Genomic DNA, 27,000 nt, shown 5'->3' on the forward strand with positions numbered 1-27,000 from the left:
GAAAAAGGAGTAGCAGCCATAGTATTCAACACAAAATACGAGGCTAATCTTCTTGAATGGCAGTCAGTCTCAAGTAGAATAATGTGGGCAAATATGGAAATGGGGAACTGGACAATGAGACTTATTTGTGCCTATGGTCCCACAGAAGGTTCTACTAAGGTAGAAGTGGAGGAATTTTTTGAGGCTTTAGAAAAAGCAACTGACACAATGAAAAAGGAAAAATTGGTCCTTGTTGGGATCTAAATAGCAGAGTAGGAAGTGATTGTTAGACATTCAAAAATGTTTTGGGAAAATTTGGAGGAAAGAGCAAAGCTAATAATAATAGCAAATACCTGTTGGATTTCTGCTCAGGACATGGACTGGTTATTACTAACACCATGTTCCAACATAAAAATGTGCACAAATTCACATGGAGAGAAGAGGCTAGGAATAAGAAAAGTCTCATTGCCTATGTTATTGTTGATAGTGATGTTTTCTCCCTGGTGCAGGACACCAGACTCTACATAGGATTTGAAATTGGAAGTGATCACTATTTAGTTTAGAGCAGGATAAAATTGAATTTCATATTGAAAAGAATAACATGTAAGAAAGTTTTAAAGTGAATAAAAGTTGAGCAGCTCTCAGATGTGAACTGTACACTGAAATGCACAAAGATTATTTAAGAAAAAATTAAAGAGTTTGAGAACAGGAATCAAACTTTGGAGTTCAGTGACAAGCCTTGAAGAAAGCCCTGATTGATTCAGCTTGAGAGGCATGTGGTGAAGTTGTCTGCAAGGATAGAAAAATTAGAACTCCATGGTGGACACAGGAAGTTAAAGAGGCAGTGAAGGAAAAGAAGAAAGCATATCAAAAGTTCCTTGAAAATAATAAAGTCAGCTTGTGCTCTTAGAGCATACAGAGACAAATGCAAGAATGCTAAATGCTGTGTAAAACTAGCTAAACAAAAGTCATGGGAAGACTTTGGCAATAATATAGAAAATAAATATCAAGAAGTTGGCAAAATATTCTGGAGGTTGTTGAAGAAGCTTAGGAATGAAGGAAAGAGTGCTGTAAAAGGAGTTAGAGATGATAAAGGTGACATGAAAACGGGAGAAAAAGATATACTTGAAGTATGGAGTAATTACTTTGAAAAACTGTTAAATGAAACAAGCAGTGATGACAGCACGGTGGTAAAAAACACTGACCAGGCACGCAGTCAGGAATACATATCCATACTTGAAGTAGAAAAAGCCATCAGAGGCTTGATATGTGGAAAGGCAGCAGGGGTAGATGATATTCGACCAGAAATGCTGACGTATGGTGGTATAAAAGTCTTGCAGTGGCTGAACTGCATAGTGCAGAAAAATGGACGAATGGGGTAGAGCTCTCATAGTACCCATATATAAAAAGGGAAATAAAACTGAATGTGAGAATTACAGTGGTATTTCCCTACTGAGTGTTCCTGGCAAGATCTATGCAAGTATACTTGAGAAATGGTTGAGAAGAATTGTGGAAGAAAACCTTGGAGAAGAACAAGCTGGATTCAGGCTAAATAGAGGCTGTCAGGATCAGATCAACACTTTACGACAAATAGTGGAGAAATCATGGGAATATAACAAAGATCTGTATTTAAGTTTTGTTGATCTGGAAAAGGCATATGAGAAGGTGCCAAGAGAGTAGCTATTCAAAATGCTACAGTTATATGGTGTCAATGGGGCATTATATCAAGCAATACTTAGTCTTTATTTCAGTTGTAAGTCAGCAGTTAGAATTGAAGGAAGTACAGAAAGATGGTTTAATGTTAAATCTGGTGTGAAACGATGTGCATTATCCCCTCTGTTATTCATTATCTATATGGATCACATTATGAAGGAAAGTGGTATTAAACGTGATATCAAAATTGGAGATGTTAATGTTTGCTGTTTGCTTTATGTGGACGATATTATACTTATCAATAAATCCGCTACAAGTCTGCAAGATTCACTGACTAAATTGAACAACTGTTGTAATAGATATGGTATGCAGGTCAGCGATAAAAAGACAATGACAATGAAAATAGGCAGAATCATTGAAAATATCAACTGTGTTGTGAATGGAGAACCTGTGGAACAAGTAAAACATTTCGGCTACTTAGGCACGATTTTTAGTGAAGATGGCAAATTAAATATAGAAATAGACAACAGAATCAGCAAAGCTGGTATGGTGGGAAGTCAATTGAATAAATTCATATGTAATAAGAGAGAAATTAGTCGGAACACTAAATTAGCTGTATACAAGACAGTGTTCAAACCAGTTTTAACTTATGGATCTGAGAGCTGGGTCAGAAGTAAAACACTTGACCCAAGACTAGAGCGCAGATATGAGAGTCCTGAGAAAGATTATAGGCGTGAACAGATGGCATCAATGACAATATCATATTAAAGACGAGGATATTAGGAAAGAACTTGACATTGTCAGCATTCAGGAATGCATTAGCAGAGCTAATCTCAGGTGGTATGGTCACTTAAACAGAATGGGCGAAGAAAGATTAGCAAAAGATGTGTTCTCTGCTAGGTTGGCAGCAAATCGAAGCAGAGAAAGACCAAGATATAGGTGGATTGATACGGTACAAAGTGCCTTAGACGATAGAAATATAAGATCTGATAATATTGGAGTCTTGACAAGTAACAGACTGATTTGGAGGAAAATTGTAGATAGGAAGTTAGTAATGATGTAATTTTTTTCAGTACTATCATATCCTGTATTCCCCTTGAGGGTACATGGCAGGAATTTGATGATGATGATGAACATATTTATTAAAATGAACTAAAATTAATATTATATATATATACATGGTGTTCGGGATAAATTTGACATATTTATAATTAATTATATTTTTCCGTAAGTTACATGTATTAACACACACTTCTCTTCATTTAAAAGTTTGGACCCTTCTTCATTCATATACAAGATGTCAGAAAGGATGGATAGCTGGAACCCACCTGAATCATTGAAGAGAATAACATGTATCATGATGATTCGTGCCCGCCATCAAAATAAGGATATTACGACTGCTGCCCAATGCTCCCTGAATACAGTAAAAACAATCAGGCATGAACTAGAGACTTGCAATGGTGACTACGAGGATGTAGCAAGAAGAAAGATCCCTAGCAGACGATCTGATTGCGTTCGTACAGCAGAATTCCTCGCAAATCTGCAGGAACAGGTGTTGAAGAACCCTGGCATTGGAATTCGGGCTTTGTTCGTGGAGTTGCTAACTGTAGTCAAGCCCTGGATAACAAGGGTAGCCAATGGTAGGCCGTATGTATGGCAGCAGGATTCGGCCCCTTGCCACACCTCTGGGAAAAGTCAAAAATGGTTGTCTGAAAATTTCTACGACTTCACCAGTCCAAATGTTTGGCCTCCAAACTCCCCAGACCTTAACCCCATGGATTATTTTGTATGGGGCGCAGTTGAAAAAGACACCAATCGCACTTCCAGTAATACAAAAGCCCAGTTAATGGATAAAATTAAAACAGTTTTTGCGGCCCTTCCCAGGGAGACTGTAGCATCAGCTTGTTCGAGGTTCCGAAGCAGAATTGAAGCTGTGATCGATGCTAATGATGGTTATTTTGAGTAAATCTTGTTGATAGTATTGTAATTAACTCTGCCTGTAATGTTTTTTTGTCAATTCATTAAATTTAATAGATACAAAGAAGATTTTCTTTTTCCTTACGAAACTGTCAAATTTATCCCGAACACCCTGTATATATGTATGTATGTATATTTATAATTAAAATGATTAAAATATAAAAAATAATAATAAAGTGGATAAGAGAAATGCCACTTCTGTTTTAAACTAATTGAATTACTCAGGTAAGCTTGCCTCCTTACCTACCTCTCTATAAACTATGATCCCACCGTCACACAAATCAGAACACTGCATAAGCTCCTTAAAAAGGTGCTTTCCACCTCCTTGCCAATTGAAGTCACAAACAGACTAAAGCTTTATAACTCTAGTCCCTCCCCAGATATATGGACTATTAAAATCCATAAACAAAACATGCCATTACATCCCATTGTGGATGGCAGTGATTCACCCACATACAAATTATCCAAACATTTGGCCAATTTTTTCCGTTATTAATTTTGTATTGATACTGGCAACACATCTTCACACACAAAAAGCTCAGTCTACTTTAAAGGCAGTATGAAAAACTTCATGCTCCAACACACTGCATAATGGTCAACTTTGTTGTCTCTTCTTTATTCACCAATGTCCCACTCAACGATACTTTAGAAGTCATTTTTCATCCCAATCTGCTGATACCTCAGCCCTGTTTCAGTTCACTGTGAACTCAGGCTATTTTGTTTGACAAAGAAATTCTACAAACGATAGAGGGGACAACCTTGGATTCTCCACTTTCTCCACCCCTGATCTTGATGAAGACCTTTGAAGAAAAAGCCATAAACTCTGTCCCACATAAACCCACTGTCTGGCTATGCTATGCTATGTGGATGTTGTGTTCTCCATTTGCTTCCATGGCCTAGATACAATTCACAATTTCCTAACACATTTAAACAATTAACACCCTATAATACATTTAGTTTAATCCTTTATCCAAGTGTAAGCAAACAAAGTTTGCACCTGCTTCTGCCTTAGTATCACTATTCTGGGTCTGCCTCCCACTGACGAGACCTCAATGAAGGTTGAAACCGGTCTGGGTTGTGGCCCTTCCCTTAATGCATAGCAGTGTACATGTCCGCAAGGAGATGTGCTTTGCATTATGGGAGATACTGAGACAAGGAGTGATGAGAGCTTGGTCTACCTTTGCTACGAATTGCCAGGGGGGATGTACCACCTTACCTCAGTCCTGAAGATATTTTCAGGCACGAACTTTGTTTGGTTACACTTGGATAAAGGATTAAACTAAATTTATTATAGTCTAACCAAGTGCAAAAGACACTTCCATCATTGTTCTCTAAATCCAGAGTAATTTAATAATAAGGTGGTACACCGGTTGACAACTCATATAGGTAAATATGACCTCTCCTTTGCTTCTGCCTTCGTATCAACACTCTGGGTCTGCCTCCCACTGACAAGACCTCAACAAAGGTTGAAACCGATCTGGGTAGTGGCCCTTCCCTTAATGCATAGCAGAGTACATGTCCACAAGGAGATGTGCTTTGCATTATAGGAGATACTGAGACAAGGAGTGCTGTGAGTTGCCAGGGGAGGATGTACCACCTTACCTCAGTCCTGAAGATATTTTCAGGCGCAAACTTTGTTTGCTTACACTTGGATAAAGGATTAAACTAAATTTATTATAATCTAACCAAGTGCGAAAGAAACTTCCAATTAACACCCTAGTATCCAGTTTACCTTGGAAAAGGAAAACAACAACAGTTTCCTTCCTAGACACTCTGATTAACATCAACCTGATGGATCCCTAACATTCTTCGTTTACAGAAAACCTACATATACAGGTAGATACATTCACCAACAGTCCCACCTCTTACCAATAATATGGGATTATATAAGCCCTATATAACAGTGTAAAATTAATCAATTCTTATAACAGAATTCCTAACTACTGAACTTAACCATATCCAGAACACTTTCTTAGCCAATGGCTACAACCCCTCAAAGATATTAAAACCCTGTAACTCCCCCCCCCCCCCCTTCCTCCTCCTCTCTTCAGAGCAGAGATTACTCAAAATCTATCACTATTCAATATATCCGGTCTGAAAAACTGATAAAAACCCTAAAGAAATATGACCTTACAACTACTAACAAAAAGTATATGAAATTGGCATCCCTTATCCATTCCACCAAATACCAGCCACATCTCCTAAACTTACGAGGAGTATACCAGGTCCATTGCAGTTGCAAACAATCCTACTATGGCCAAACAGACAGAACAGCCAATATCAGAATATCTGAACACAAGGACTATTGGTGGAACTGGTGTTCTACCAATACAGCCACTCGAGACTTGCAGAGCATGTTTTCGACACCCATCACATGATAAGCTGGGAGAAGGCAACTCTGTTACACTGCAGCAAATATAAATATTGAAGACTATTCCTTGAATCTGCTTCATCCCTGAAAAATATTCCAAACTTCAACAAATTTGGGTGTATGAGACTACCCTAAATTTGAGAAGCTTATATTTTAAGATCGTTAGCCCCACAGCCAAGACTACCTAATTTAGCCCACTAGTGGGCACTGTTTATTAATGTATGTTTGAGTTCTGCTGCCTTTCTTTAGCCTCATTTGTCCAATTTTAGTGGCTGCATACAGATACCATTTTTTTGTGATCTCTGATTATGGCGGTGTAACATTGCTGAAATATAGGAAAGTATAAATTGTTTTTTTATAATTAATATTTTAGTATACATTGTTATTTCCTGAAAAATTAATACTTAAGATGATTAGCTCCAGAGTTAGCTGCACATTTGTCCCAAGTGAGAAGAATTTTGCAATCTTCCACTAGGTCTACAAATATGCATTATGGATAGGCTTCAAACACGAAAACTTTAAAAGCCATTTTAATATTTAGAATATAAAATAAACTTAGCTTTGTAAAACAGTGGTATTGGAATTATAGTCATAGCAGAAAAAATTAATAACCATAGATTTACTGATGTATTAACCTAACAGCAGAGAATGAGCATCATTTACAAGAATCAACTGTGTTTCTAAGGCATGTAATGATTATTGATTAAAGATCAGCGTTCACAAATCAAAAACAATGGCTTTGGACAGAAAGCCTATGAAAATTTCAGTAAATGATGAAAATTGGAAGCAATAGAAAGATTTACTTAGTTGGAAAGTGCATAATTCAGAGATGGCTGATCTACAGCATAAAAGCACACATTTCTAAAATAACTACTGCCCTTCAGAGGTTGCAGCCACTTTGGAAGGACAATAAAATACAGCTAACTACAAGACTCTGCCTCATTATGACATTCTTGTTAATTTTGTCAAGGCGATTCTGTTAGTGTTGGGCACTGCTAAAGGAAGATGAAAAAAATCTATTGGCCTTTAAGATGAAGTCATACCGAAAACTTTGAAGTTAGACAGAAAATCCACTCCAGTACCAGGACATCACAAAATATCATCATTAAAATAAGTTGAAAACAGCTCCGGTGGCTGTGTCACATAGCTAGAATAGATAGTTTACTTAAATTAGCACTAGATGGTTTGACTTCTGGTAAAAAATAAATGGGGGGGGGGTGACTTAGAATCATGATAGATAATAAAAGAAGTAAAACTTTGCAGATTATGTTGTACTCCTCAACACATCTAGTGCAAATCTCCAGGATTCACTAACTAAATTGAATAACAGCTGTAACAAATTTGTCATGAAAATCAGCAATAAAATGACCAAAACTATGAAAATAGGCAGGAGCATAGAAAACTTCAGTTGCATTCTGAATGGAGATCCTATAGAACAAGTAAAATATTTCAGCTATTTAGGCACAGTTTTTAGTGAAGATGGCAGGTTACATCTGGAAATAGACATCAGAATAAGTGAATATAGTATGGCGAGCAGCCAGCTGAATTAATTTATGTGTAATAAGAGAGAATTAGTCATAACACCCAACTAGCAGTATACAAGACTGTGTTTAAACCAGTTTTAAGTTATGCATCTGAGAGTTGGGTTAGAAATAAAGCACTTGATCAAAGACTAGAGACCACGGATATTGAGGTACTGAGAAAAATTAGAGGAAAAATCAATGGCAGAATCATATTAAAAATTAAGATATTAGAAAGGAACTTGACATTAATAGCATTAAAGAATGTGTCAGCAGAGCTAATCTAAGATAGTGGACACTTAAATAGAATTGGTCAAGAAAGGTTAGCAAAACAAATGTTTGATACCAAGATGGCAGAAAAGAGACCCAGAGAAAAACCAAGGTCTAGGTGGATTGATTCAGTCTGAATCAATATTGAGCACTCCATATTGTCATTCCATGAGTACCACATGGAATGACAATATGGAGTGCTCACAATTAATAGATTGATTTACGGGTGATTTTGATTATAGATGCATTGACTGGAAGTAGAAAATGACATGCAAGCAAGGAGAATGAGTTCGTTGAGCTACTTAGGGACGACTGTGTTGTGCAGCCTGTAGTTTAAGCAACACATGGGACTTTTGTTAGAGTCAATAATTTCATTTTATACAGTGAAATTAGAAGATATCACCATTATATCCCCAATTGGAGAAAGTGATCATGTGGTTTTGTTGCTGCAAGTGGTTAGGCAGGTATAAGCTCCACAGAACAAGAAGGATGTGTGAAATTACAGGGCAAAAGACTGTGATAAATTAAGGAAACAGATTTGTGATGCGCAGCAGCTTGGTCAGTTGAAGGAACTAGTAATTTGTCAGTGCTTGGTACTTTTGTCCATAATCATTTACCTCTTGCAATGTCAGATTGTGTCCTTAAGGTTAGGGAGATAAATAAAGTAGCTGATGAAATTGATGCATCATATAATTATGCAGGAGCTTCTGAGAAAGAGGACATGGAAGGAATATGAAGAACTGTATCCTTCAGTAACATTGAGGAGTGCAGACTAGGAAGTGGATAAGTGTAATGAGAAAAGAGAAATTGATATATGAAAGGAGATTGGTTGAAGCAGTAAATCAAACCCTAGAGAATTCTACAGTTATATTGGTAAATGAAAGGGTGAATATGGAAGACTTACTTTAGTTACTGGAGATAGTTACTTTAGTTACATCTACATATGACACAAGTTATATGTAGATGTAGTGAATATGTGCAATGAATATTTTGTTAGTGTATTTCAGATGTGTGGGTGGGATGATTGATGTGGCATTTAATAACAATAGGAAGGAGGACAGAATGCCAACAGTTCAAGGAAACATTGATATTGATTAGGATATTAAAACTATTAAAATAAAGCTGGGGGGGGGGATAGGACTGGATAGGATATCATCATACATAGTATATTACAGTGATGTTCAAAAGAGCTGGCAGTGCCTTGACTTGGTTATTTGACCAAAAAACCAAAGTCTGGCAACACAAACAGTCCTGGAAGAATGGTGAGAAGAAAAAAAATAGTGATACTGCATAAGCAAGAATGCAAGTCGGTTGTGTCAAACTGTAGGCCAATGTATATATCAAGTGTGGTGGTGGAGGTGTTAGTTAGGTTGGTTAGAGGCAAAGTACAAACTTGGAATGATGAGAATGGAAATAGTTTGAGAGAGCAGTATGGGTTAATGGGAGGTCATACTTAAGTAGCTTGGTTACATTTCATAATAGGGTGATTAGCATATTAAAAGAGAACATGCCTATACAGTGATTTATTGGGATTTTGCTACATGATGAGTACCACATGATAAACAACTGTTGAAATTGAGAGGATGGGAATGGATAATTATTTAGCAGCTTGGATATAGAAATGGTTGAATGATAATAGCCAGTGAGCTATGTATTTAGATGTAGCTTCCTGTAAAGGAAAGGGATGAAAGTAAGAGGGAGGTACCAAAAAGTTCTGTTCTGGGACTACTGTTGTTTAATTTATATATCAATAATATAGGTCAAGGTCACTGTGTGAGATGTGCTAAATTTCAGGGTTTGCTAAATTATGAAGAGCAATGCCAGAGAGTTTTGATGTGATGCTATTACAACAGGATTTGAATAGGTTGGTGCTTTGGCTGAAGAATGGGGCATTTTGGCCAGAGAAGATGGAATGAGATTTATGGTATTGGAAGGACTTTGTTTCAGATGGTGGAGAAGTAAGGGATCTGGGGATCTTGGTGGATATAGCACTGCAGTTCAGGGGACTCATTGTACAAGTGTGTGTGTGTGGTTTCACTGTATAAGACACTAATTTAACATCATTTGGATTTGTGTTCATAGATCTGGTCACCTTGAATATACTGGTGATAAGGAAACATTGGGGACAAAAAGAATGCAGAGACAAATAACTAAGACTGCCTCAAGACTAGAATATTGAGTATCAGGACAGATTGCAGAGCTTTGTAGATAAGATAAGAAAAGTGATGTGATTTAGATGTATAAGTTGGTGAGAGGAGCATATCAGATAGATGATTATTGGATAGGATAATGAATGATGTAAGAACAAAACCCAGGAAATTGTACAAAGTCACATGAGTAAGGAAGTGAAAAGGTATAAAAGTTATTACATTCTGTGAGTATTAATTCCCTGCAATGAAACTCCATAGAGATATTTTTATGTGAAACAGAACTGCTTCTACTAGACTAAAAATGCTAATTTCACTTCAGATGTGGATTCCATAGATAAACAGTTATGTCATTTCACATTTTTAAGGAGAGTTATGAATGAGCTCATTTTATTATTATTTGAATTATGTCTTTATTTCAAACTTTTTTCCTCCTTTTTCCAGGAAAGGATTTGTTTCAGTTGAGAATCAAGAGATATTGAAAGATGCTGTAAGAATTTTAGCCACAAGGGTTGGAGAACAGACTGGTGTGTCATCACTTCAGGATATCATTAGGTAAGGTGAAAGAGTGTAACAATAGTACTTTATGAAAATAATATTGCTATAATTTTATTATGTATATTTTATTTCTAGTTAATAATAGTTTATTTCTAGTTTATTTTTATTTCTAGTTTATTCAAAATTAAATAGAGGTAATGTGAAATTCAAGGTCTGCCAGTTGTTCTCTTTTTAGCTTTTTTCCCTCCCTTGATGAAATAGCATACAGCAGTCAGTAGTTCCATCTAAATGGGAGCTAAAGCAAAGGAGTCTTGATTCTATCTTAACAATTATTTTTGTGATATTACTCCCAGCTAAGAAAAATGGCGTTACTATGAGTTGCTCTATGTACTCTCTACTAGAAATGTACAGTTTCTACATAATAGGGATTATTTCAAGAGAATTTTTAATTGCTAAGACACTTATCAGCAGCTGGCATAACTTTTCAAATATCGCTTTATTTCTAAACTTGAAATATAAATATTTTTTAAATAACAGATTCACACATGCACAAGAAAACTAAATATAATTTATTACTCCTATGTATTTCACTCAATATGTCATGAGCTCCTTTCAGGAAGAAGACAGAAGAACTGGTAACAATATATAACTTCTGAATATAAATATTGTTACCAGTTCTTCTGCCTTCTCCTAGAAAGAAGCTCATGACATATTGACTGAAATATACAGGAATAATAAATGATATTCAGCTTTCTCTTACATGTATGAAGTTATTTATTATATTATATTTAAAAATTAAATTATATAATATTCATGTCTCTATTAAACTTCTAATAAATATTAGTTGTTAGAGATTAATTAACTGTGTGATAATCATTATTCAGCAGTATGAAATAAGGCAGGTGTGAACTTGTTTTGGGTGGGAAATCATATGAATAATTTTATATGCAATTTAACTTTGTTTCTGATTAATTTTAATGAAAAATAAAAGTGGATACTTCTTGTTATTATTTGAGAGACAGAACCACTAGTTTTAGTTGTAATTTGAACTCTTTGCTCCCTCCCATCTCTTTTTTTGGTGCTTTTTATTATTATTATATCAGCATATCAGAATCTAGAGATGAGATTTATCACAGATGGTCCACACTGATCATTATTCACACAACAGCCATCATGCCTCTCCCTAAACTCATTTGTTGACAAAAACTTTTACTGTCTCTGGCTAGCCATTCCACACATTGACCTTTCTCCAAACAACTAGATAGAATAATGTATGAGAGAAATAGCCATGGGAGAGAACAAGGGATTACTCCTCAAGAGGTGATCCCTGTTTTTTTCTCTGTTTGTCATTGTAATCCTAGTGATTTATTTTAGGTATTAATATGCCCTCTAAATGCAAATCCTTATCAACCATCACTCCCATTCTTGTCCAGCCAGTCCTGAATTCTACCCTTAATAACCTTTTCCATTATCTACCTGCTGCTGAGATACTGGAAAGTGTAAAATTTTCTACACCCATCTTAGAGCTTTTTTTATGTAATGGACTATTTTCCATTTTTCAACTCCCTTGGAAGCATGCCAGTGCTGAGATATAAACAAATTTTTTGGTACATCCATTTCTCTTCCATTTTCTCATAACAACAATACAGGTATCTTATATCGCATGCCAACTTACCCACTTCCATTCTCATATCAGTCTGTATTATCTTCTTCTGATGATGATACATGATAATGATACATCTCATAGTGATCATCCAGTATTCATTTGTTCTGCTCTATGTCATTTCACCTCTCTGTCATCTGTATTCATTAAAATTTCTTAATCTAGTAACATAATGTAATTGCAAGTAATGTAAAAATAAATACACACACAAAAAAAAATCTTAGCTATCTTTACACATTCTTCAGCAATAACATCATTACAATCCTTTCTAAGCAAACCTAGACAGAGAAATGGTTTATTATAGTGCAAAGTTCATTATAATGAGTTTAGAGCAAAATCTTGATCTTCATTCAGATGAAACAAAGGAAATTGTATAGAAGAAACTGAATAGAAAAAGAAGTAGATGAAATAGAGCCAGGGCAGTAGAAAAATGAAATTGCTGGGACAACTGAGGAAAAGGCTGGGAATTGTATATTGCCAGTATAAAAAAAGGAATTACAGAATAAAGATATACAGATCCAAATATAAAGAAAACAAAACAAAAACATGGGAAAGCAAATGCAAATATTAATAATAGACATAAGAAAGAACAGTGAAAAGTTAGCTACTGGAACAAATCCTGAAAAAACACACCCCAACTCAACATCACCATAGTTCAAGATCGGTACTATCAACATAGGAAGTCTGAATGGCAAAGAAATGGAGCTAGCTGAGGAATTGGATAACAAGTGTTCTCTGCCAGGTTGGCAGGAAAACAACCCAGAAGAAGACCAAGATATAGGTGGATTGATATAGTAAAAAGTGCCTTCAAGCAGCATTCTTCAACCTTTTTACACCTGTGGACCGGGGAAAATAGGAGAAATATTCCACGGACTGGCTGACGGCTAAGACAAAAACATAATCCAATGTAGATAGTGTTTTATTTATTAAATCCAATGTTATGAAATTACAATTCTTAGCTAGTGCGACATCTGCTGCTGCTTTGAGTTGAGAAAGTTTGTTATACATGGCTGGAGCATTGTTCCTGAGAGACCAGGAAATTTCTGCAGACCACAGGGTTGAAGAACAAGGCCTTAGAAGACAGAAATATAATATCTGATAATGTTGACAGGTAGCAGATTGATTTGGAGGAAAATTGTAGATTATTATTATTATTTGACACCTCCAGGGAGTCCAAGGACTCATCGAGGGAGGGCAACTCTCCACTACTCAATCCACCAACTGACCGCAACTACACCAACGACATCTACCACCGACCACCACCACTAGCATTTCCACAGACACTCGCAAACACCCATGCCCACGGCGGGATTCAAACCTGCAGCCTTTTGGCTGGAGAGTGGATATGCTAACCACTCGACCAGCCAGGCTGACAAAAACGCATCGACGACGATGGGATTCGAACCCACTCAGAGATACCCCATTGGATTAGCAATCCATCATCTTAACCACTCGGCCACCTCGTCTCTTATGGGAAGTTAGTGATGATGTTAGTTTTTCATATAGTGCTATTATGCCCTGCACATCCCTTGAGAGTACATGTCTGGAATTTGATGGTGATGAAGAATATAACGTGTTGGAAAAATTTGGAGAAAAACGCAAAGCTAATAATAATGGTAAATGTGTCCCGGATTTCTGTTCAGAACATAGATCAGTTATTAGCAACCCTATTTTCCAACATAAAAATGTGTATGTATTTACATGGAGAAGAAGATGCAAGGAAGAAGAAAGTCTCATCGACCATGTTATAGTCGATATCAATGTTTTCCCACTGGTTCAGCACACAAGAATATAGAGAGGATTTGAAATAGGAAGTCATCACCATTTCTTGTTAATCAGGATAAAATTGAATTTCATATTGAACAAGAAGGGTATTTAAAAAAATTTTAAAACAAATCAAGGTTGATCAGCTTAGAGGTAAACTGTCAACTGAAATAAACAAATATCATTGAAGAATAAAATGAAAGAATTGAAAACAGGAACCAAACCTTGGAGATTCAATGTCAATCCCCAAAGAAAACATTGATTGATTCAGCCAGAGAGGCATGTGTTGAAATAATCTGCAAGGATAGAAAAATCATAACTCATGTTAGAAGAGGCAGTGAAGAAAAAGAAGAAAGCATATTGAAAATTCTTGGCAAGTATGTCAGCTTGTGCTCTTAGGGAATACAGAGAAAAATGTAAGAAAACAAAGAATTGTGTAAAATATGTTTAACAAAAGTTCATGGGAAGACTTGGGTAAGAACATAGAAAATAAATATCAGTAAATATGATATATCATTAAAATAAAAATCATTAAAAAAAGCTCAAAAATGCAGGAAAGAGTACTGTAAAATGAATTAGAGATGATGAAGGTGGACATGAAAATTGAAGATAAAGATATTCTTGATCTATGGCATATTCTTATTAATTACTTTGACAGATTACTAAATGAAACAAGCAGTGGCAGAATGGTGGTAGTAAACACTTAACAGGAATGCCATCTCGAATATATATGTATTTGAACTAGAAAAAAAAAAAACTATCACAAAGCTGTAATGATGGAAAGGCAGCTGGAGTAGATGGTATTCAACGAAATGCTAAAATATGATGGTATAATAGTTTTAGTTGCTGCATTGCATTCATAAGGTCTGGTCAGAGGATAATACCAGGTGAGTGTGGCAGAGCTCTTATAGTACATCTGTAAAAAGGGAATAAAGTTGAATGTGAGAATGACAGGAATTTCTCCACTGAGTGTTCCTGATAAGATATCTACAAGTATTCTTGAGAAATGGCTAAGAAAAATTGTGGATGGGCTCAGGAAAACAACAGAGGTTGTCAGGATCAGATTTTCACTTTAAGACAAACAGTTGAAAAATTTTGGAAATATAACAAGGATTTGCATTTAAGTTTTATTAATCTGAAAAAGCATATGACAAGGTGTCATGAGGAAAGCTTTTCAAAATGCAACAGTTATATGATGTAAATGAGATATATCGAGCAATACATTGTCTCTATTTAAGTGAGTCGCCAGTTGGAATTGAAGTAGGTACAAGGAAATGGTTTGATATCAAATTAGGTGTGCAGCAAGGGTGCACATTATCTCCACTGTTATTCATTATCTATATGGATCACATTATGAAGGAAAGCAGTATTAAACCTGATATCAAAATTGGCGATGTTAATATTAGCTCTTTACTTTATGCAGATGATGTTATACTTCTAAATAAATCCAGTACAAGTACTGTATATGCAATATTCTCTGATTAAATTGAATAATTGTTGTCATAAATTTGGTATGAAAATCAGCAATAAAAAGACAAAGACAATGAAAATAGGCAGAAAGATTTAAAACATAAACATTTCAACTATTTAGGCAAAATGTTTAGTGAAAGTGGCAAATTAAGTATGGAAATAGGTAACAAAATTAGCATAGCTATTTTTGGTACTTGTCATTCATCCACACAAAATGTTTATTATTGTGTTCCATAACCTCCAAGTTATGTTAAGTTTCCTTGCTGTATCTTGTCATAAGCCTTAAGTCTTGCTCAATTATATATGGAGGAGCTGTATCAAGGAATAAGAAGGTCACAAGTGGATTTCCATGATGTACAGTAATAGTCCAAGTACTGTATGTTATGGAACACCACTTGTAACTTTCTTACTCCTTGATACAGCTCCTTCATATATAATTGATATCTTACTAATAGCCAATTTGCTTACGATTTGCTTACCTTATATCTAATCCTGTTTGTTTTAACTTACACATCAATTTATTATGTGGGGCCCATGTCAAAGGCTTTTGCAAAAATCCAAAAAAAATATCATGTGCCTTTCCCTTACAACTATCCTTGTGCCTTTATTATAAAAGGCAGCAGGTTACTTAATTAGTATTTCAAAGACATTCTCCTCATGAACTTCTTAACCATTCAGTCCTCCTCATCCATTTCAAAATAAAATCTGCTTTACTTGGTTGAAATACTACAATAAACTGATCATAAACATCCCACTATGTCCTGTGTATTAGTTATGCAACCCACATTTTTCACAACAGGTTTATTTGTCCATAATCATTTCTCCTACTGACCACATAATGAAAAAATTTCTTACGATATTCCCTGGATTGCATTGTAGTCTCTCATATTCCATTTTTGTTTTTACTTGCTACCTAGTTTATCCATAAATATTGTTACAACTTGAACAGAATATAAACCTTTAATCTATCAGTAAATCATTTACAGCTTTCAATACATACAAACCACATATATAACTAAAATGTAGTAGCACTCAATGTTCAAAATGTCTCAAAGTCTGTGGGACCACATATAAATAGCTGCACCACAGCATCCAACTGAAGAGCTGCCATTATTCACTCTCAATTCACATTCAGGCTGGCAATGCTGGGGGTGTCATTCCCTGCAGACTGCTCACTCAAGCTCCAACCACAATTTGAAGTTCAGCAGATTCAGATTGGGACTTCAAGATAACCAATCAGATGGTGATATGTCGTTGAGCACATTTGTCTCCAATTGCTTTTGTATGGTACTCACCTTGTGTTACAGGGACTGAGTCTTGTTGGAAGGTCCACTGTCTACTGTGAAACAAGGTGTTGATCAAGGGCATTACCACAAGCTTCAGCACACTGTTTTGATAATATTGATAACTTAATAATATTGAGTTATCAATATTATCAAAGTATTATATCATGCAATACTTAATTTTCATTTGAGTCATAAGTCAACAGTTAGAATTGGAGGAAGTACAGGAAGGTGGTTTAATGTTAAATCTGGTGTCAGACAAGGATATACATTATCCCTTGTGTTATTTATTATCTATATGGATCACATTATGAAGGAAAGTGGTATTAAACCTAATATCAAAATTGGAGATATTTATGTCAGCTCTTTGCTTTATGCGGATGATGTTATACTTCTATATAAATCAGCTACAAGTCTGCAAGTTTCCCTGAATAAATTGAATAACTGCTGTAATAGGTGTGGTATGTAGGTGAGCATTAACAAGACAAAGACAATGAAAATAGGCAGAAGCACTGAAAATATTAACTGCATTGTGAATGGAGATCCTATAGAACAAGTGAAATATTCAGCTACTTAGGCACGGTTTTTACTGAAGATGATAAATTAAATATGGAAATAGACAACAGAATCAACGAAGCTGGTATGGTAGGAAGTCAACTGAATAAATTTATATAGAATAAGAGAGAAATTTCTCAAAACATTAAATTAGCTGTATGCACGACAGTGTTCAAACCAATTTTAACTTATGGATCTGAGAGCCGAGTCAGAAGTAAAACACTTGACCAAAGACTCTAGCCTGCAAATATGAGAGTCCTGAGAAAGATTATAGATGTGAACAGATGGCATCATTGGCAATATCATATTAAAAACATGGATATTAGGAAAGAACTTGACATTGTTAGCAGACCTAATCTCAGGTGGTATGGTCACTTAAGCAGAATGGGAGAGGAAAGATTAGCAAAACAGTATTCTTTTGGCAGGAAAATACCTGGAAGAAGACCAAGATATAGGTGGATTGATATAGTAAAAAGTACCTTAGAAGATAGAAATATAAGATCACAATGTTGGAGCCTTGACAGGTAACAGATTGTTTGGAGGAAAATTGTAGATAGGAAATTAGTAACGATGTAAATTTTTCATGTAGTGCTATCATATCCTGTACACCACTTGAGGGTACACGTCAGGAATTTGATGATGGTGATGATGATTAGTTCAGTAACACCCAGGAGCGGCTCGTGCATAGGCACTGTGGAACTGCAGCATCCCCAATTTTTCTCGACATATGAATATATTTATTAAATTATTTATATTTGCTTGTAATATTTAATTTTATCATCAGATCCTATACAATTCTCTCATTTTGTATAAAAAATAATAAAAATCCATCTTTTAGCACTTAGGAGGGCAAAGGACACTAGCAGCACTGTGTTTACTACAATGTCATATTGCTATGTGCTCAAGCGTATTCACATCATAGTGAGATGTGAGCTATTAGCGTAATGCGGCATGGTCCGTCGCACAGTTCCACTTTTGTTTATATGCAGTTTGCACCAGTAGTAGAGTGTTCGTAGTGCTTATCGTGTTTACTCCGTCTCTTTCATTTTTACTAAATAGCTTAAGGAAATTACAACGTATACTAAGATATACATTAAAATAAATTTTAATATACTTCCAATATTTTGTAAATGTTAAGATTAGTGATCAGAGCTTATTCTACTTTCACCATGAGTTACCTTGGTCTTGCACTACCTGCAGGGTCAGCTAGACTTGCATTACGTGCAGGCGCAAACTTGACTTAATTGTCTGTTTGCTTACTTGGGAAATGGAGTAAAACCAGATTTAAAATAGCTTGGTATCTTTAACATTTCATATTTTCTGTTTTTGTAATGTTTATTTTTCTGTTTTACATTGAACTGTTAATAAAATCACATTTGTTATTTTGTTGTTTTTAATTTTACTTTTATATGTAGGTGCACTTATAGTTTTGTGAAACTTTTGTTTCCGTTTCCCCTGCTCACGTATGAACTGCATCACATTGTAAAATGTATTTCTTATTATAGTTTGAGGTAAAATTGGTAAAGACTGCTACTATAGAGTGTATGTCTAGCTATATTTTGGGGGATACTTTGCTAAGGTTTTCTGAGAATATAACAATAAAAAATACAGTAATTCAAATTTTAAAAAAATACAAAACTTTTAATTAGTTGCTCGGTATATTTTGCAATATTGATATTATTATTATGTAACACCTCCAGGGAGTCCAAAGACTTATTGAGGGAGGGTTTTCTGAGAATATAACAATAAAAAATACAGTAATTCAGATTTTAAAAAAATACAAAACTTTTAATTAGTTGCTCGGTATATTTTGCAATATTGATATTATTATTATGTAACACCTCCAGGGAGTCCAAAGACTTATTGAGGGAGGGTTCTTACTCTACAATTCTCCATCACTCCACCAACTGCAACTACCTTCATCATCTACACCAACGCCATCTATCGTCGACCATCACCACTTGTATTTTCATGGACAATCACAAACTTGAAAAAATTATCCTTTATGAAAATCTTCAATCATGGTTCACTTATTTTCTCCTGTTTCTGCTATTCCTTGAGGACAGGAGTGCCATATGCTCTTATCCTTGAAGGCAAGTAATTGTAGTTGACAAGAAAAGGATTAAGCTCAGAATAATGAGTATACATATCGGTGTATTTCTGGTGTTGAGGAGGGGGGGGTTAGTTTGTTAAAAGAAAGTTTAAAAGGTTCTCTTGGAAAGTAATAAAATAAACATACTGCATAAAGAAAAAAAATTGAAAACGTTAAAGGTTTTTGAATCATGTTCATCTGTTGTTATATTCAGGTGAGCCGTGCTTGGAAGATCACATTCGAACTCCTCCAGGCTACTAACACTGCGCTAAAGGAAAATGGGGTTGGGTTGAGTTGTTTTAACTTAAGGCTGAAGCAACCAGGCTTGATTAACCATGTGTTTTTCTATCCGCTTTTTTACTTGTTTTCCAGCAAGGAAAACCTAAGTTTCAGGAATGAAAACCCTTCATTCTCCATATGAAAATGGCTAATTCACCTTCAAATGAAAAGCCCTGATAAAAGTGAATAAACAAACTGAATGCTTTATGGATTACACTCACTTTCTTTTCTTTCTTTCTTTTTTTCTTTTTTTTTTTTTTCTATTTACAATAGATTTTTCTTCTGGTTAATGTTTTGGAGTTTTTGAGTTGACAATGTGATTTAATATCATTTGATCAGAAGTTCATAGGCTTCACGAAAAATGTCTTTCTATGTAAATATCTTATGCATAAATATGAGTGTTATTTGAAAAGTTTGGTAAATTTCCAAGAGACGGTGATACAATTCATTTATTCATACCAGTGTCGGCACGTATCATCTTTTTCATGACCCCTGTTCAAAATTTTAGCCACGTGCGATGCGTAGTTCTCGTTTGGCAAACATTTAAAATGACTATGTTTACATTTTTCATAAAAATGGAAAAAAACAAGTTTCATCCAGTGATAAAACACTTTTATTTGAAGAAGTGGATGGCCGTACAGATCAAAGCCACGTTAGATGCAGTTCATTGGGTCTCTGCACCAGCATTAAAGACTATTTATTTTTGGATAAATGTAGTCAGAGGAAATGATTGAGAAAATCCATGAAATCGTTATGGAAGACCATCGAGTGAAAGTGCATGAGATTGCTGAGATTGTAGTCATCTCAACTGAATGGATGTATAATATCCTGCACGAAAAATTGCATATGAAAAAGCTGTGTGCGTGATGGATGCTGTGATCGTTGGCTGTTGATCAAAAACACGTGAAAAGGTATTTCAACACAGCGTTTGCCAATGTTTAATCACAGTTTGCAGGATTTTTTGTGTCAATTCGTGACTGTAGACAAAATTTGGATCCACCATTACATACCCGAGTCCAAGCAGCAGTCGAAATATTGGACAATGCCTGGTGAAAGAGCACTAAAAAAAGGTGAACACTGTTTTGTCAGCTGGGAAGGTGATGGTCACTGTTTTATGGACTTCCCAAAAGTCTATTATTATTATTATACAACACCTCCAGGGATTCCAAAGACCCATCGAGGGAGGACACCTACTCCACAACTCTCCGTCTCCACTAACTACAACTACGTTCATCATCTATACCAATACCATCTACCATCAACCACCACCAGTATTTTCACAGACAATCACAAACATCCATGCCCATGGCGGGATTTGAACCTGCAACCTTTTGACTGGAGAGCGGATACACTAACCACTGGGCCAACCAGGCCGGCTTATACATCATTGTTGGATCATTTAAAAGAACTGAAGAAAAATCAGCCAAGATTGGTGGACAGAAAAGTGCTCTTTCATCAAGACAATTCACCGACCCATGCATCGGGCATCGTAATGGCACAATTGCACAAATTGAGGTTTGAATTGGTTTCCACATCCACTTTATTCTCTGAACTTGTCCCCATGTGACTACTTCTTGTTTCCAAACTTAAAAATTTGGCTCAGTTGGAAAAAATTTTCTTCAGACGAGGATGTTATCAAGGCTGTCAATGACTATTTTGCACAATTTGACAAAACCTACTTTTTAGATGGGATGAAAAAATTGGAAACTCGCTGACCAAACGTGTAGACATCGATGGAGACTATGTTGAGAAATAAAAGTGATTTTTCCAAATAAATGTGTTCAACTTATTTTGTTACCAAACTTTTCAAATAACCTTCGTTATTACAAATGGAATTGCAATCGTTTTTATATATTGAATATCTTCGTGTTCTCTTTGTGGTGGTTCAGAGAAAAGGACTTTATTGACTTGTCTTCTTGGATAGCCGTTCAAATACAGATTGTTGGAAATAAATTTTAACTCATCTTGAAGGGTCTCGTTTGTTGTTATGCGAATCGCTCTTTTCTTTAGCATGTGTACAGTGCTGAGTTTATTTGAGATGTGGTGAGAGGAGCTGAAATGTAGGTAGCGACCTGTATTAGTCGGTTTTCTGTACACTGATAGATTTATACAACCATCAATTTGTTTTTTTATTAAGATGTCTAAAAATGGTAATTGGTTTTCTCTTTCAAGTTCCAGAGTGAATTTAATAGAACGATGGAAGGAGTTGATCTTTTTGAGATAATCATATAGGTCATCTTTCTTATTCCATACGATGAAGATATCGTCCACATATCTGAACCAAATTTTAGGTTTTGGAATAACTTGGGAGAGGATTTTGTTTTCTGTCTTCCATAAAGAGGTCAGCACATGAAGGTGAGAGTGGGCTCCCCATAGCCAAGCCTGTTAATTGTTGATAGATCTTATTTTTCCAAGAAAAGTAGTTGGTGTTTAGGCAGTGAGCAAATAATGAGGTTATATCTTGTGGGAACAAGGTACTTAAGATGTCAATGACTCCCACTACATGAACATTTGTAAAGAGAGAGAGGTGACATCTAAGCTGGCTAGAAGATCATTATCCGATATGTTGATGTTTTTTAACTTTTCCACAAAATGTCCAGAGTTTTTAATGTAACTCTCTGAGTTGTGGAAAAATAAAATCTATCCAAGAACGGCTATCCAAGAAGACTAGTTAATAAAGTCCTTCTCTCTGAACCACCACAAAGAGAACAGGAAGATATTCAATATATAAAAACGATTGCAATTCCGTTTGTAAATGGCATCTCCAACAAGCTCGCCAGCCTCCTCAAACAACACAAAATAAGAGTAACATTTAAACCAATAGAATCTATTCGTAAACTACTAAGATCTCCAAAAGACAACTATCCTTTCTATAAATATGCTGGAGTTTATAATATTCCATGCGCTTGTGGCTCTAGTTACATGGGACAAACTTCGAGAGGCCTCGAAATCAGGCAAAAGGAACACATTGGCTATGTCAAAAACAACAGACAGGATATTTCTGGCCTACCTCATTTCTCTACAACCAACCATGTCATCGAGTGGGACAAAAGCTGTTCTCCTTACATAGAGGAAGATTACCATTCAAGAATTTTAGGTTGACAGTAGCTGCCCATGCTACTGTCAACCTTAACAGAAATCAAGGCCTAATACTCCCAGAGATATGGAAAACCCTAATCAGAACTTTAAAAATGGAAGAAATGAACTTTAAACAAACTACAGAAAGTTTCTTAGCAACAGCTAGCAAACCTTGTACATGTGATACGTGTTTCACTCACATTCGATACTATTCTATTTGTAATTATTCTAGTCAGTTTTGCAGTTATGCATAATTGTGAGATTGTTTAAACTTATAATGTACCCTGAAGATGCCAACAGTTAAAGTGTGGTGAAACTAGTTGGTTCAGTTTATTAAAATTGATCAACACTTGATCTGGAAACAAAATATCTTTATTATACTAATTTATTATTAAGAAAATACCTTCATGAAGAATACAGAAATGTTTGTAACTGTTAGTATATACATATACATATGAAGTATATACATATTTTCATTCACTTAACATTTTCTCTCAACTTAGCACTGTAAATACCTATTGTATTCCATACAGTAGGTATGAAATAACTGCTCTCTTTAACATAACTACATTCAGGAAATATTCTCTGCACCAGCAATACATATATACTAGTTCTGCCTGGTTACTATACAATACCTTACAAAACTATACCACCAACCTTTTTTTTATAACACTTACATACAAATCCTGCTTATCTAAGTTACAAGGAAAATAATAACAATATCATTTGTTTACTCACAATTCTTTCAGTAAGCTCACCATCCTTTTTCATGAACTATATCTCATTCGGGATATCTTGAATTCCTTCCGTTATACAGCACATGTTCTTGACTCGGACATTTCTGTACTCCATTTCTTTTATTCCACCATTGGCTAATCCATTGTCCTGACATCGTCACGGCCAGCTATCTGGTGCAACATATGTTTTCGGTCACTACTTAGAACCCTCTAGAGCAGGGATTCTCAACCTATGGTACGCGTACCACTGGTGGTACGAAAACAGATTTGCTTACTGGTACATCTAATATCTTGAATTAAATATAGTGGTACACCACTGGAAAAGGTTGAGACCCCCTGCTCTAGAGGAATTTCTGATGAAGTAGCTCTGATGATGGTGCTAACCCCCCAGTTGTGTACTCCATGTCATTGCTTCTTCTCCCTTCTTCCACTTGGCTGATCGGGAACCGAAACACTTGCAGCAGCAAAAGGTCCAGGTCACCTTTTCTCCTCCCTAGTAGCCCGTACTAGTCCCCTTAAATACGCTACTTTCTGTTTGTTCTTAACCTTCGAATGTCCGTAATTATCTGGTGGCACGATGACGTCACTCTGGTTTTCTCACTGAAGGTCCATGCCTTAGGTGATCATTTGTTCGCAAGTTGTTTCGAACTTTTCTGATACATTCTTATTGCTTACTTGCAATGTTAATATCATTTTCTCTAATTTTAAGTACAATATTTTAAACATGAATTATTTAACACAAATTACAGTACAGTTAATTTATATTCATACAAAGGAATCTTATATTAATTTTTTTATACATTATTTCGGCCTAAAAACCCTGTAAATCGAATTTGATAAATTAATTCATTTATCGCACAAAATTTTTACATGTGTTCACTGGACTAGTTTGCCTGTTCTGTGGGATGAAAAAAGTCCATAGTTTCTCCATAATTTCCAGGTGAAAATTTTCACCTGGAAATTATGGAGAAATTGGAAAGGATGTTGGCCCAATGGATTGAACATGAAAATCAACGTGCCGTTCTGTTATCCACCTTGATTATCCAGACTAAAGCGAAAAGTTTGTTTGATGATTTGAATACTATAGATCCTGATCCTAAAGTGCAATCTTTTGCTGCAAGTGCTGGGTGATTTGAACGTTTCAAGGTGTGATGTGGATTCCATAATCTTAAGCTGACTGATGAGGCTGCGGGAGCTGATGTTGTTGCTGCTGAGAACTTTCCAGCAAAATCTCTAAGTGTAATTCAGGAACATGGTTATTTGCCTCAGCAAGTCAATCTCGACAAAACAACGAAATTTGTGTTTTGTTTATAAGTTTAAATAATTCATTCATAAAAATTTCTTTTGCTCATAGCTGTAAATTTTTCATTTTTTTATTCTTCTGAAGAAACCCCTATCTCACCCATGCTAAATTTAACTCACTTTACATGATTTCGTGTTACGCGATTATTTCATAGAACCAATTAATCGCTTAAAGCTAGGGACATCTGTATATATATATCAATTTAAATCGATAAACATTGGATTGGTGGTGGGGGGGGGGGATTCCTTAGCCTGCCCACAGTACAAATGTACTATAAGTTTACAAATACAGCGTTGAGTTAGCTCTACATTATTATATGGCAGCAAAATTTGGACAATAAATAAACAAAGAATAAAAACAAATGAAATGAGATTCATGAGAAAAACTTCAAAATACACATTATTAGACAAATGAAAATATTTTAAAAGAGCTAAAAATAAAATCATAGAAGAAACACGAATATAAACAAAATCGGATAGAACATGTAAACAAAATGGGCAACACCCCATATTCTAAACAACCCATTTAGGAAGAGAAAAGTGGTAGACCCCAAAAGAGGTCTACAAGATTGAAAAAGAGACTAGAATTGATCGTAAGGTTCATATCTGTATTTATCATGATGATGAAATAATTTTCCTTCCAATAATGCAACTGGCATATTAAATTAAAAGAAACATACGCCAGCAATGCATAATGTCTCAACTTGGAGATTGAGCTTTTCTTTTTTTTTGAACTTTTCCCTGGACTTTTTGCAGTGGATATGATGAGATAATTGTTTTTTGTATGCATCCAAAAATGTTAAAGATTTATGGAGTGTTAGATTAAACAGAAGTAGAGAAGATTGGCTTAGAAACAATGTGAAGAAATGGAAAATTATGAGAGAGTGGGAAGATATGATCTTTTGTATGAAAAAGCAGGAAGCATGAATCACAAGAGAAATGGAATTCAAGCTAGAGGAATAGAAAATAAGAATAGGAAAATCATAACTGAAGAAGATAAAATCCTAATGAGATGGAAAAAATACATTGAAGATCTATATGACAAGGAAAAATAAACCAAATGAGTTGCCATTAGAAGATATAAAGAAGGTATATGAAGATAAGATGAAGCTTTGCGAGTTTTTTCTGTGATGTGTGGCTGGTGGTTGATTTAGCTGTATAAAGTTGTTTTTGCGTTTTAGTGAAATATTTTTGTTGAGGAGTATTTCTTTTAAAATTATGATGTTTAGGTTGAGCACATTGCATATAGGTTTGTGTAAATTGTCTATTGGTTTTTAGTGAGTATACTTTATGAAACTTTAGTGGTTGAGAATGCGTGAGCAACTAAGCCTGATTTGAGTAGAAGCTTATTATAGTACTTTGTTGTATGCAACTGCTTAAGAATTTCTGTCGCTAGTACTATGCTGCTCAATTTAGTTAAGGAATCCTAATATAAGGGGAGGGTTAGTGAGGCCAACCACCCCTCCTGTAAAAACCCTATTGGTTACAAAACAAGCACCTCGGAATTTCGGATGCCTTTGCGACTATGATTATTAATCGTTTTGGGACCTGGAATATATGTTGTTTGGTGAAAGAAGGAGGAGCTCTTTTTAATGTGATGAATGTCTTATGACAGTATAAAATTGGACTTTGTGCTGTACAAGAAGTGCGCTGGCCAGGACAAGGTCTACCCGCAATCAGGGGTACACGCTATACTGTAGTGGTGATGACAGAGGACGAAGAGTCCTCGGAACTGCGTTTTTAGTTAGTGGTAACTTTATGTGTAATATTTTAAATTTTAACCTGTGAACAATCAGCTGTGTACTATTAGAGTTAAGGGGCGTTTTCAAAATGCATCTATTGTGAACTGTTATGCACTTACTGAAGAGAGCTTGGAGACAGCTAAAGATTGTTTCTATGAAGTGCTTGAATGTACTTGTAATAATGTACCATCCTATGACGTCAAGCTAGTGGTGGGAGATTTCAATGCGAAGTTAGGGAGAGAGTGTGTGTGTGTGTGGCACCCTTTCATGGGTAGTGAGAGCCTACATGAGGAGTGCAATGATAGCGGGATTCGACTTGCAAGTTTTGCCGCCGCTACGAGATGCTTTGTAAAGAGCACTATGTTTGCACATAGAGACGTCCACAAACAGACCTGGAGATCACTGGACGGTAGAACAGCTAACCAAATAGACCATGTACTAGTGAATCGACGTCACCACAGCTCCATCTTGGATGTGAGAAGTTTCAGAGGAGCAGATGGAGATAGCGACCACTATCTGGTAGCCTACAATTTCAGGCATAGAATTGCAGTTCAGAAGTACGATCGCCATGGGACCTGGACAAGTTGAAAACAGCGGAAGGCAAGCGGGCTTTCCAGTTA

At 35.6% G+C, this 27,000-nt stretch overlaps 1 protein-coding gene across 5 annotated transcripts in view; it reads left to right on the forward strand.

Annotated features, from left to right (window-relative positions):
• The window catches only part of Fancd2 (Fanconi anemia complementation group D2), an 883,021-nt gene that overhangs the window by 653,961 nt on the left and 202,060 nt on the right, over window positions 1-27,000 (forward strand). For all 5 annotated transcript variants that reach the window (XM_090413132.1, XM_090413256.1, XM_090413216.1 and 2 more), the window contains one exon: window positions 10,362-10,472. In XM_090413132.1, the coding sequence (XP_090269258.1) occupies window positions 10,362-10,472 (111 nt within the window). The remainder of the gene's footprint in view (window positions 1-10,361; window positions 10,473-27,000) is intronic.

This window comes from Typopeltis vanoorti, chromosome 1, assembly GCF_054136105.1.
Source record: "Typopeltis vanoorti isolate ZY-2024b chromosome 1, IOZ_Tvanoo_1.0, whole genome shotgun sequence".
In the NCBI taxonomy this organism is placed as follows: Eukaryota; Metazoa; Arthropoda; class Arachnida; order Uropygi; family Thelyphonidae; genus Typopeltis; species Typopeltis vanoorti.